The sequence below is a fragment of the Rhipicephalus microplus genome, unplaced genomic scaffold (genome assembly GCF_043290135.1).
Source record: "Rhipicephalus microplus isolate Deutch F79 unplaced genomic scaffold, USDA_Rmic scaffold_24, whole genome shotgun sequence".
NCBI lineage: Eukaryota > Metazoa > Arthropoda > Arachnida > Ixodida > Ixodidae > Rhipicephalus > Rhipicephalus microplus.
This window is the reverse complement of record NW_027464597.1, coordinates 2,811,592-2,825,422: the sequence shown is the minus strand read 5'-3', so window position 1 is coordinate 2,825,422 and position 13,831 is coordinate 2,811,592. Positions and strand designations below refer to the sequence as shown.

Here is a 13,831-nt window from a genome sequence, read left to right as displayed (position 1 = left end):
TCCTGAAACAATGCGCGCATGCAATGACAGTCATGACCACGGGACCAAAGGACGCTCCTTCACCAACACTCCTGTATACACAAGAAAATCAAGCTCTTTCCTGGAACGATACACATCATACGCTTCACCGATACATCTCTGTATGATTTCAGGAAAGAGCTTGATTTTCTAGTGTATATAGGAGTGTTGATGGAGGAGCGTACTTTGGTCCCGTGGTCACGACTGTCACTGCATGCGCACTTCGTTCCAGAAGGATAGCTCACGTGATTTAAATAAATGTATTCTTATTCGGTGCTCATCCTGTCTGCTTTGATTCTGGTGTCTCGTTCTTAGCGCAGTTCATGTTTACATAGATTGTCTTACCAACTAGCCCCCTACACATGCTTCCAGGGGTTAGCCATGTCACCCCCCCCCCCTTAATAGGCAGACCTGACCCATCGTTGTGTAAGACGCAGGGTGATGGCCCTGTGAGTTTCGATCAAACTAGTGCTCATGGTGATGTATTCGAAAAACGGCTTGCTTCCCACTTTGACCCTTCAAAAACCAGATACCCAGAGGTATTATATTGTGAGAGCACGTCATTGTTTCAATTTTATGTATATATCAATCGCGACTCTTGATTTCTTCCATTTAAATTCGTCCGATCAGTGTAAGGGTGCTGCGGAAAACCCTCCCTTCTCCTTTCTACTGTAGGAGCTCTCTACACGACTCTACTGCTGACAATTACATGAGTGAGCACAAATCAGCCCACTAATCTGCCTTTTGCATTTGTAGGTCCATCCTGATGCAGCGGCTACAGGCTGGTGATGACCATTCCCTGCAAGTTCTCACGGCTGCTTCTCTGCGTCACGACTTGTGTCGGCGTCTACGTTGTCTTCCTGTGGTACCTGCCCATGTCCTTCTTTGGCCACAGCGTAGACGTCGGCCTCACGGAGGCGCTCAGCTGCGACCCCTCCGTCACCGCACCCACGCGGAACGCTGAGTCCGAAACCAGAAAAAATCCGAGGTCACCATCCAAGCGCATTTTCTCGAAAGATCTATTAGAAAGTGGCCGTCACACGTATGCTTTCCCCTACATCTTGAACAAGCCCGATTTGTGCTCCAAGCCACCGTCGACGGCTGTTCTCATAGTTGTCATAACGAACTCCATCAACTTCGCGCAGCGCAACGCCATCCGTAGCACCTGGGGCGATGCTGCCCGTCGCCGGGGCTACAAGGTGATGTTCCTAGTGGGAACACCCAAACTGAAGCCGTTCCAAAGGAACATAGCGTACGAAGATTCGCAATATGGCGACATGGTTCAAGCTGATTTCGTTGACTCATACCGGAACCTGACGCTCAAGTCAATCACCATGGTTCGATGGGCCAGCGCCTACTGCTCCAACGCCAGCCTCGTGCTCAAGATCGACGACGACATGCTGCTGAACGTCTGGGACCTGACGGCTCGGGTTCGAACCCTCAGCGCGGTCAAGAGGACGCTGTGGGGTCTGCTGGCGCAGAAGTGGACGCCCCAGAGAAATCCCCGGAGCAAGTGGTACGTGTCCTCCAGGGCGTACCGGAGCTCTTCGTACCCGGACTTCCTGGCTGGACCAGCGTACCTCCTGTCTGGAGACAGCGTGCCACTCCTGGCGTGGGGCAGCTCCGGAGTGCCCTACCTGTACTTAGAGGACGTCTTCCTAACGGGTATTGTGGCCGAGAAGGTTGGCGTCCGCCGAGTGCACGATGAAGGTTTTCTCAACTACAGGAAGCTCTTTACACCATGCACCAGGCCCCGGATCCTGACGAGCCATGGGTACACACCGCTGTACTTGAAGCACACCTGGCGGGCGCTCTTTGCCGGCGCCGAGAGACGGACTTGTGACGATGGCACGCCTGTGGACGGTGACGTAGGGAACGACACGGAAGTGAAAGTGAACGTCGAAGTGCGGGGCCGTGATTAATTGGCCGAGAAACGCCATACCCACTTGTGTCACTAGAGGTGGGGATTACACTCGCGAAGGAAGAACTCAGCAGTTATCGGAAAGTGCTCGAAATAACCGAGGAAGGAAAGAGCAGGTCACACAGAAAGTAAACATCATTGCTTTATGAGCAAAAGTTACGGCGTTTTAAACGCGCTTTTTCCTTCTGTTTAAGATAGATGCGAACGTTTAATTTTAGACTGTGATTGCAGTCGATGTGCATGTCGACAGCTGGGACGGTCGAGGAAACATGGCGGCAACATCGACGAGAAAGGCGGGCAAAAAAAAGGGGGGGGGGTTAATCGTTTTAGTACAGGGCTATAATGACAAAGCGTCGATTCTCGCATTCGCCAAGAGACTCAATAAACGCGAATGGTAGCTCTTTGATGGAGCTTATTACGATGTGTTGGCGCTTTCATCACGCTACCATGTTATTTAACTCATCAAAAAAATTTGAAGAAAAGAGGCGTGGTCAGTTGTGGCGTGAGAAAATCCATTCGGTACTTAAGAATGTATTTTGTTTGCACTAGCTGTAAGTGACAATGGAGATTTACAGATAGGACAATGTAAGTGGGGCAGAGCAACGTAGCTTTAAGAGAGAAGAATTCATCGAACGAGAATATGAAATGGATTTAGTGTCTGGCACACTCCACAGGGGAGGGGTTTCAAAAGCTCAAGGGCTATGCTGCTATAAAAATACCTGGAACTTTTCACCAGTCCGGTAATTCTATCTTTATCAAGATGAAGACAAGTACCCGTCAAAGAACGTTCTTTTGCCATGTCCAACACATTTGCCCATCGCTTATAGCGATGAGCACAGATAGCCAGGCAGCCTGCAGAGCCCTCTGATCCGCGACAGGCGACATTCTGGACGCGTATGAGTGCCTACTAACGATACACTTTGATGACCACTCATTCAGCTATCTTGGGATACAGTGAATACCGGGTCATTTAACTCTGAGATCAGAGAGAATGGAGTAGCACACGCCGTGTCGCTTGTAAGTCTCCTGGTCCTCCCTTGTGGTGGCTGGATTCACTAGGGTGACGCGCAATACTTTCTCTTGCAAGTTTCGACAGGCGCGCAAGGTTAGACGTGATGCGTAACAATTGCAGAGCTTTGCCTTATCCACCCCAATCTCTCAGGAGAGGCGAGACAGTCCTGCTGACTCGTACTCATGCGAACTCATTCTTTACTGACACCTCTCACTCAGCACTACTTACAAGGAAAGAATGGGTCTGCCGCGTGTGCGGTGGTTTTCCAGTTAACACCCACATTTTTTTTTTAGATTGGCCGGGTAGTCTTATAACCAGGGGTAAGTGCCTTGGGTGAATATCTACTAAAGTAAGACCAACGATCCTTGAAAAGTGGCTGGCGGGCTCCTTCCCAGACATCTTGAAGGCACTAGCCAAACATCTGGATCCTGTCTAATGACTAGCACTTCATTTTGCTTTTTTGTAAACCTGGAATGGGCTTCAATTTATTTCAATAAAATTGTTCACTATCTGTAAAGCGCAAGTTCTCGCTCGATGAATTCTCGTCAGTACAGCTCTGGCCTATGAGAGATAAGAAATAATAACGGTTTGTGGACTTGCTTCGAACTGGAACAACAATGTTAACTAATGTTTGGTAGTTTGCACAAGCAGTGTTTAAATTTCTGCTGGTGTGTTAAAATTTCCGAAAACTCCTTTTGTAATGGACATTTGAGTAGAATGTGCGTGTGCATACGGGAAGCGCAACCACGACATCTGCGTTTTGGACACTCTTCAGTGTTTGACTCGTCACGTAGGCAAGGCAATAAATTTTTTTTTGCAATTATTCAGCAGGAACAACGGTGCTGCCTTCAAGACCAATGTGCTGAAGTCTCGGCTGATTTTTCAACCAGATTTTTTTTTCTGTTGGCAGGTGAGTGATGATGGTTTATAACGCTTTCTCAAAGGAACTGTTGGCGACCCATTGTTGTGATATCCCAGTTACACACGCAGGCACGCAAACCTCAATATGACAAACTTCAATTATACTTAGTGAACTACGGTTACCGCCAACTGCTGCTGGCAGCTTTTGTTACATGGAAAGAGCTGCCTTCGGTCTTCGGCTTAGAAGTAGATCAGGTGACGCTCCAATTCGCGAAGAAAAATATAAACATTTAGATCATTTTTGTAAATGCACACTCACAAATAAGAAGTAGTCTTACTTGAAAATATTTCTTTACTGCTTCCCCAGCCCGGTGATCTTCCGCCTGTGTTATCCTCACCCATAGCCGACAGACGCGTGTGAAGCGTGCGGGGAAAGAGCCACAATGCGGCACATGCTTTGGGAGTGTGCTGAAAAAGTTATCGTCACTGCCGCCGCTCCCTTCGCGACGCATGTTAGGCAGGGTCGAACTCCGAGGCCAATTGCTGCTGCCACCACCCCACGAGGACAAGCGCCGGCCTCCTCCGCGGCTGCGGTCAATGTTGCCGATCGGGAGGCGGACTCACCAGCGACGAGCTGGCCGACGAGCTTTGGGCCGTCCGGCTAGCTGAAGACTTGGCCGGGGCCAAGGACTTCGGGCGGTCACCCGAGACACCGCCATCATAATCGACGAAGGGTGGGAATGGACAGGGGTTAATTTCCTTTTTCATCACCTCACCCGACAAAAACTGCCGCACTTTTAATAAAGTTCATTCATTTTTCTTTCCATCTGCAGTACCCGAGCGTATTGAAGTGCTGCGACAATTATTGTCACAAGGCTGATTTCACAACTGTAGACAGGGTCACCTTGTAGTCGGTGTGAAAACCAAGATATGTTGATTGACATGTTTAGTATAACAGCGTTTGGCGCACTATTATTTTTGTCCCACTGTTTTGCGTAAGCGCATCTATGTTGCTGAAGCAGACCATTTGACGCACTTTTGGGGAAATCTATTGGCCTACGCTGGAGCAACGCTGCCGTCAACCTCCTATATAGATACATATATTTGTTAGTTGACTTTAACCACGAAAGTCAACCTAGGTTTGGGGCAACCATGGTTAGTGGAATGTAATTAAATGTAACTGCGGTTTCCAGGAAGGGAGGTTTGTTGTAACTGAAATGAAAGCGCATTCAGAACGCCGAGTAATGCAATCGTGTCCATTCAGCCAATTTAGCCATTGGGAATAGTGATTGGCCTAGAGGGACACTACGGACTCTCCGATTGCCTTGAAATGTGGCCATTAAAAAGCCTTACAATGTGGAGGAATTTGACAGTGCACAGAATAGAACCTTTTTAACTACTGTATAGGACTGGTTGTAAGCGCATTCTGCACCTATAGCAGCAAAAAGGAAGTTAGCGTAAAACAAAGATGCACACGAATGCTTGCTATGGGCGTCTGTCTGCTCTGCCATTTGCACTTTTATGAAAAAGTGTCAAAAAGGTGAGAGTTTGTCAGAATAAAAAAAAATGACCTGGTTGTGAAGAAACTTGATTTTTTCTGCGAAAGCGCGCTTCATTGCTGAGTTGGCAAACGCACATATTCGAATGGTGTCCGCGAAAGCAGAGTCTGCAAAGCATCCGACGGGTACTTGATGCGTGCGCCCACCATGATTTGCCGCCGTGGCCATGCTTCTAAGCTTCTGGCTTACCGAACGTGCGCATACAGCTCGTGCCGCCGCAGCTCTTAGCCTCACAAACTCTACGTTACGTCCCCCGTGCGCAATACAGTGAAGCCTCAGTGATACGAGTCTCACAGGGTCGCTGAAAACACAGTAAAAACTCGGGGATACGGTCAACTCTTACGCAAAATTCGGGGTGATACAAACTTCTCTTTGGTCCAGGCAAAAGGCCTTTGGCCTGCAGTGTAGTGGAGTACGATTTTTGCGATCCGATGTTCAGCCCACGACATTTATTGGGAACGTACGCTACCGCCTAAGTAAGAAGCGGGGCTGTCCGCGTTATTGCGGAAGACACGCAATACGCGTGCTAACGGGGGATCACAAGTGCGGGAATGCACGCAGCAACGCCAAATTGTCGGAGTCTCGATGTAAGTAAACTACTTTTTTCAAAACCCATCAGAGACGCGTCACGACCTCCGAGATTGTGTGTGCGAATATTTGAGGCTGTGTTTGCTGTGTATGCACCCCTTCCCATTGGCGCCTATCTTCCCATTTGGTCGTACCACAGCTGCCGCCTTGAAATTTTCCAGTGCCGTTAATGGGAATGTTAAAAAATCATTTTCTTCTTAAAAAATTGTAATGATAACATGCTACATATGAAAAGAACTGTTCTTTTCTTTTGATTTACACATAAAGGTGATTTTAACTGAACCACCACATGGTGCTAATTGCACCTCATTATGGACAAAAATGGCAATTTTCAGAGATTTGTGATTTTGTTGCTGTAAAGTTTAGCAGTTTCAGAGGTCTCAATATATTTTTTTTCTAAATTAAACTTTTCGCAAAGTAAATATTCAAAACTGAAATATTCATACAAAGTGCATTTTTGTAATAGCAACTATAAAAACATAACACATTGTGGCTTAACTCTTGGGAGCATATGTGCCAGAAAAATTGCACTAATATTAGTGAGTTTGAAACACTTTACACAAGAACCCTTAATTGACATGAAGACCAGATTTGGTGTAGAAAAAAAAAGGTGCGGTACTTGTAAAATAACCTTTTCCCCAAACAACACCCAAGCGACATTCCAGCAAGTCCAGAAGGCAGCCACGTGACCTAAAAGTTTTTCACTCAGCAATGTTTCACTGTTTTTAGTCCAGTAAACTATCACAATTTTTTCAATTATAATTGAGATGGTTGTCCAAATGACTGGGACGTTTGGCATGGAATACCCCTTTTGTAATTTCATTTACGCTCGTTCATCGTGCAGGTGTGGCAACGCTCCCCAATCGTGCCCCTTAATTTCCTCTATGCTCGAGGGACGGACGTTAATACGTGACATGCGATTAGTTTTCTTTGAATTGGCGGATTCTGTAAGCTACAAGCTTATGTTGTTTTAGGAGGTAGGTTGATTTTCGTTTTTTTGAGCTCATTATAAAGAACCGTGAAGAATGAAAAATCGTGTCGCGAATGTTGAATCGCAGGTTGCATGTTAACATGTTCCTGGGGTACCCGAATGCAAAATTTATTCAGCATACAAGCTAAAAAGCTGTCTAAAGGCGAACGCCAGCCACGGTTTCCATTCAAGCTCGATTCAGCATGAGCGGGAACTGCAGTTGTACCGGTTAGCCTAATTTCAATAAAAGAACGATGTTTTCTGTGGGCCGTTTGAAGAAGCCGTTTCAAGATATGCACTAGGTTCAGCTACGTGTGCTCTGTTGTAGGGAGGTTTATAATAGGGTACGCAAAGGAAGCGTTCGCTGACAACGCATGCTATTTCCGCCATATAACGTGAGAACGCAAGGTGATGGTGTACCACGCGCGCGCAGTAGCCAGTTTTACAATAAGTTATGCAAAGATAGCGTTTGTTGCGTACTTCGCGTGTAGCGCATGCGCAGGGGCGATGCACGCTAACGCAATGCTTCACGCACACTATAACAAATCTGAATAAAAATTACGGCACCATCTACTTTATTGTGTCACTGAAGTTTGTGAATAAGAGAATTTTTGCAGCGATATCATTGTAGTTCATGCTTTTTTCGCGCAGCACAATCTGTATGTAACGACAGCCTCGACACGTTTTTCTGTCAGTTGCGAATTTCTGAGGCCATGGCCACAGAGAAGACGCGCTTCCCGGGGAAGAGTTCAGCAGTTTTTCTCAGTGCTGTGATTTCTCAGTGCTACCTTTACTATATATCGATGCGCTTTCTGACTTCATATTTATGTGTTTTCCACTTTAGTGTTAACCTCTTCTTCTAATAGAACCAAAAGGTTCGACTGAGCGTATCTTGCACGGGATTAAATATTCACAATGCCCTTAAACTGTCTTGCTGTTGTGTGGGATTCAATAGCGTCGTCTTGCGGTGGGGCAGTATCGCAGGACCACGCAATCTCTCCTTTGTTCGACCGTGCTAGCGTCGGCGTAAACGTGATAGCGAAAAACGAACACTGCGACTTTGCGTGTTTCTTGCATAGGTGAACAAACCGGGCCCTCCACCACACGACGAATCACTCGATCTTTGGTGAAAATACTTGGCAACACGTGCTTTCAGTGATAGCAGACAGCATCCTCATATCAGCTTTGCGAGACTTTCTGTCGCTACATAGAGGTTAGTTCACCGTTATCATCTGATCTATTTAGTTTTAAAGCCGGCTTGTTTTACTTGCAAGTAGGCTTCACGAGTACTTTCGTACCACATGAATTTCATAACATCGCATGCGGATAGTCGTGCACACAGACTCGTGATTCGCTCTTTTATAACTGAGAAATCTCAACTTGACCAACGCTGCACTGCTGATATTTATACGTTTCTTGATATGCTTGCTGACAGCTTTGAGATAACCGCAATGATGGCTACATGGTTAGAGCGTCCACTGAAAATGCGGGAACTACCGGGTTTGATTTCTAGTGGTGACCTGGAACTTAAAGGTTTTTTCTCAATGGGCAGAGGAGTACACTGACCTGTAACTCTGTTTTTTCGGTGTACTTATTTCGAAAGGTAGCCCCATAAGTTTCTGCGATAGCCCCTGGATGCCCACAGCCTTGGTCAAATCGTTGAGCGTCTGCCGCAGCAGTGGGAGGTAGAAAACCACTGCCGTTAGGCTCCTATGGAAATAAAGACTTTTAGTAAGGCTAGTGCGCACACGCGCAGGTTTGCTGCAGTGTCAAAATGTGCTTTCAATCGCAGATTAACTTGCCTCTTGTACTGCAATCTACTCTGTTATCATTGTTGATTCGATTGATATGTCGGGTGTAACTTGATAAGACAGGGCATCTGTCTTACGCTTGAGCATCTGTCTTAGACAACGTGTAGTTACGTCGTAACTACTCTTAATCTTGCACTGAGCAAATATGTTAGGGTTTAACGTCCCGAAACCACCATATGAATATGAGAGACGCAGTAGTGGAGGGCTCCGGAAGTTTTGACCACCTGCGGTTCTTTACGTGCACCCAAATCTGAGCACACGGGCCTACAACATTTCCGCCTCCATCGAAAATGCAGCCGCCGCAGCCAGGATTCAATCCAGTGACCGGCGGGTCAGCAGCAGAGTAGTGTAGCCACTAGACCACCTTCGCGGGGCTTGTTATCATTGTGTTTTAACAACTAGGCACCTTCTCTATTCCCGGGCAATTTTCTTTGTATTAGCTGTGAAAATAATTTCTTTCGAATAATTAGGCTCTGTTCCCTCCCCCCGAAAAAAAATTCTTGCTACGTTCAAGCAGCAATGTCTTCTTTGTATAAGTTTGCACCATTGAGTGAAAGACGCTCTTGAATACCGTGTAAGGAAAAGCTTGCCTGGCAGCACTGCTGCAAGAGAAACGGTACACTGTCTAAGTTAGTTAAAATAGTATAAGTGCGTTTGTATCAGAGGGAACATTTCAAGTGCGCATCTACGCTCTCATGACCACCGCACCTCTTTCTGCTATATCAGGTTCTAGTTACGACGCACCTTTTAGTCTCACTTTGTCCAGTGTCAGGCGTAACTGGCAGTATCTCACGAGCCGCGGCGGCTCGTGCTCTTTGCCAGACAAACAGAAAGGCAGACAAACAGAGAGAAAGAGAGGCAGACAGACAGCAAAAGAAACGACTGCTCGCGCTGCACAACCATTTTCAGGCCACCCCTCATGTGTAGGCAGTGGTTCGCGCGTTTGGAATTTTAGGGGTGAAGCTCCTAAAGCCATGGGTCTGTCCATGAATGTCTGTGAGCAGTTCGTAACCACCTAAGTGAACGACTCATTTAGCAGGTGGCACTAGTGTGAGTGACAGACAGACAGACAGACAGACAGACAGACAGACAGACAGACAGACAGGCAGACAGACAAACAGACAGACAGATGGACGGACGGATGGGCAGACAGACAGGCAGACAGACAGACAGACATACAGACAGACAGACAGACAGACAGACGAATGCATGGGCAGGCAGGCAGACAGACGGACAGACAGACAGACAGACAGACAGACAGACAGACAGACAGACAGACAGACAGACGAATGACTTGACACACGGATGGACTGACGTATGGACGGATGCATCGAGGAACGCATGGATGTACGCATGGACGAACGACGCACGCACGGATGCACGCACGGACAGACGAAAGCATGGACGGATGGATGGACGAGTGGATAGATGGATGCCTGGATGAACGGACGGACGGAAGCGTGGAGGTCTGGGTGGGTGGATGCATGGACAAAAGAACGGAGGCACAGGTGAACGAATATATGCTTCGCCTCACTCATTATCCTTCACTCCACAAAGATTCTGCGATTTTTTATCTGCTTTTGCCGTAGTTGCTCATTTCAGTTTGACTCTTTCGTAATGTATAAGGAGTTTATCAGACATATTCAAACAGAAAATTCTCAGCATGTGTTTTGCGGTAATTGCTTGCTGTAAGGATGAAATGTGGAGTTCATTATACTCATGTTGGTACTTTTTATTGAGTGTGTTACTGCTAGAGCTGCTTATGCGCGCATCTAAGCTCTCATTGCAACCAGACTGACCACGAAGGCTTTTCAAGATGACTACATGTAATTCAACTTGTAGATGTGTGGCCGGGTTCGCACTACAATATCAAGAGGGTTTATCACTGTTTACAAGCACAGGGCCTTTAAGCTCTCCCATAGTAGAGTACCTCGTACTCTAAATCGTTCAAAAATTTTTCTAAACAGACCAACACAGGGCCTTGACGACAAGCAGTTTGTTCCGCTGATGCATTTTTGGGTAAGAAGAGCTTTAAGCTGGTTTCACACCACGGACAAAATCACGGCTCGATCGCAGGGATCGCGTGCTATGTCACGCATTTTTGCGCTGCGTCTCCGGTCCGCGTGGAGCGATTGGTGAAATAGTGGCGACCTAAATCCCAAATGAGATCGGTTTTGTTTCACTGATGCATTTTTGGGCAAGAAGAGCTTTAAGCTGTATTCATACGGCGGACAAAATCACGGCTAGATTGCGGGGATCGCGTGCTACGTCACGCATTTTTACGCTGCCTCTCAGGTCCGCATGGAGCGATTGGTGAAATGGTGGCGACTTGAATCCCAAATGAGATCGGTTTTTTTCTACTGATGCATTTTTGGGCAAGAAGAGCTTTAAGCTGGATTCACACGACGGACAAAATCACGGCTAGATCGCGGGGATCGCATGCTACGTCACGCAGTTTTGCACTTCGTCTCTGGTCCACGTGGAGCAATTGGTGAAATGGTGGTGACCTAAATCCCAAATAAGAACGGTTTTGTTCCACTGATGCATTTTTGGGCAAGAACAGCATAAAGCTGGATTCACACGACGGACAAAATCACGGCTCGATCGCGGGGATCGCGTGCTACGTCACGCATTTTGCGCTCCGTCTCCGGTCGCGTGGAGCGATTGGTGAAATGGTGGCGACCTAAATCCCAAATGAGATCGGTTTTCTTCCACTGATCCATTTTTTGGCAAGAAGAGCTTTAAGCTGGATTCACACAACAGACAAAATCACGGCTAGATCGCGGGGATCGCATGCTACGTCACGAAGTTTTGCGCTTCGTCTCTGGTCCACGTGGAGCAATTGGTGAAATGGTGGTGACCTAAATCCCAAATAAGAACGGTTTTGTTCCACTGATGCATTTTTGGGCAAGAACAGCTTAAAGCTGGATTCACACGACGGACAAAATCACGGCTCGATCGCGGGGATCGCGTGCTACGTCACGCATTTTGCGCTCCGCCTCCGGTCCGCGTGGAGCGATTGGTGAAATGGTGGCGACCTAAATCCCAAATGAGATCGGTTTTGTTTAACTGATGCATTTTCGGGAAAGAAGAGCTTTAAGCTGGATTCACGCGACGGACAAAATCATGGCTCGATCGCGGGGATCGCGTGGTACGTCACGCATTTTTGCGCTCCATCTCCGGTCCGCGTGGAGCGATTGGTGAAATGGTGGCGACCTAAATCCGAAATGAGATCGCTTTTGTTCCATTGATGCATTTTTGGGCAAGAAGAGCTTTAAGCTGGATTCACACGACGGACAAAATCACGGCTAGATCGCGGGGATCGCGTGCCACGTCACGGATTTTTGCGCTGTGTCTTCGGTCGACGTGGAGCGATTGGTAAAATGGTGGTGACCTAAATCCGAAATGAGATCGGTTTTGTTCTACTGATGCACTTTTGGGCATGAAGAGCTTTAGGCTGGATTCACACGACAGACAAAATCACGGCTAGTTCACGGGGATCGCGTGCTACGTCACGCATTTTCGCGCTCCGTGTCCGGTCCGCGTGGAGCGATTCGTGAAATGGTGGTGATAAAAACCCCAAATGAGATCGGTTTTATTTAACTGATGCATTTTCGGAAAAGAAGAGCTTTAGGCTGGATTCACACGACGGACAAAATCACGGCTTGATCGTGGGGATCGCGTGCTACGTCACGCATTTTGCGCTGCATCTCCGGTCCGCGTGGAGCGATTGGTGAAATGGTGGCGACCTAAATCCCAAATGACATCGGTTTTGTTCCACTGATGCATTTTGGGGCAAGAGGAGCTTTAAGGTTGGTTCACACGACGGACAAAATCACGGCTAGATCGCGGGGATCACGTGCTACGTCACGCATTTTCGCGCTCCAACTCCGGTCCGCGTGGAGCGATTGGCGAAATGGTGGCGACCCAAAATCCCAAATGAGATCGGTTTTGTTCCACTGATCCATTTTTCGGCAAGAAGAACTTTAAGGTGGATTCACAAGACGGACAAACTCACGGCTAGATCGCGGGAATCACGTGCTACGTCACGCATTTTCGCGCTCCAACTCCGGTCTGCGTGGAGCGATTGGTGAAATGGTGGCGTCCCAAAATCCCAAATGAGATCGGTTTTGTTCCACTGATCCATTTTTTGGCAAGAAGAGCTTTAAGCTGGATTCACACGACGGACAAAATCACGGCTAGATCGCGGGGATCGCGTGCCACGTCAAGGATTTTTGCGCTGCGTCTTCGGTCCACGTGGAGCGATTGGTGAAATGGTGGTGACCTAAATCCCAAATGAGATTGGTTTTGTTCCACTGATGCATTTTTGGGCAAGAAGAGCTTTAAGCTGGATTCAGACAACGGACAAAATCACGGCTAGATTGCATGCTACGTCACGCATTTTTGCGCTCCGTCTCTGGTCCGCGTGGAGCGATTGGTGAAATGGTGGCGACCTAAATTCCAAATGAGATCGGTTTTGTTCTACTGATGCCTTTTTGGGCAAGAAGAGCTTTAAGCTGGATTCACACGACGGACAAAATCACGGCTTGATCGCGGGGATCGCGTGCTACGTCACGATTTTTGTGCTCCGTCTCCGGTCCGCGTGGAGCGATTGGTGAAATGGTAACGACCTAAATCCCAAATGAGATAGGTTATGTTCCACTGATGCATTTTTGGGCAAGAAGAGCTTTAAGCTGGATTCACGCGACGGACAAAATCACGGTTAGATTGCGGGGATCACGTGCTACGTCACGCATTTTTGCGCTGCAACTCCGGTCCGCGTGGAGCGATTGGTGAATTGGTGGCGACCTAATTCCTAAATGAGATCGGTTTTGTTCCACTGATGCATTTTTGGGCAAGAAGAGCTTTAAGCTGGATTCATACAACGGACAAAATCACGGCTAGATCGCGGGGATCGCGTGCTACGTCACGCATTTTTGCGCTCCGTCTCTGGTCCGCGTTAAGCGATTGGTGAAATGGTGGCGACCTAAATTCCAAATGAGATCGGTTTTGTTCTACTGATGCCTTTTTGGGCAAGAAGAGCTTTAAGCTGGATTCACACGACGGACAAAATCACGGCTTGATCGCGGG

The 13,831-nt window shown here is 47.6% G+C and overlaps 1 protein-coding gene across 2 annotated transcripts in view; it reads left to right on the top strand.

Moving 5' to 3' along the window:
* Window positions 1-2,261, top strand: part of LOC142786458 (beta-1,3-galactosyltransferase 5-like) — a 30,190-nt gene extending 27,929 nt beyond the window's left edge. For both annotated transcript variants that reach the window (XM_075884162.1, XM_075884163.1), the window contains exon 2: window positions 775-2,261. In XM_075884162.1, coding sequence (XP_075740277.1) covers window positions 807-1,940 — 1,134 coding nt within the window. In that variant the 5' untranslated portion in view covers window positions 775-806 and the 3' untranslated portion in view covers window positions 1,941-2,261. The remainder of the gene's footprint in view (window positions 1-774) is intronic.
* Window positions 2,262-13,831: the final 11,570 nt, after the last annotated feature.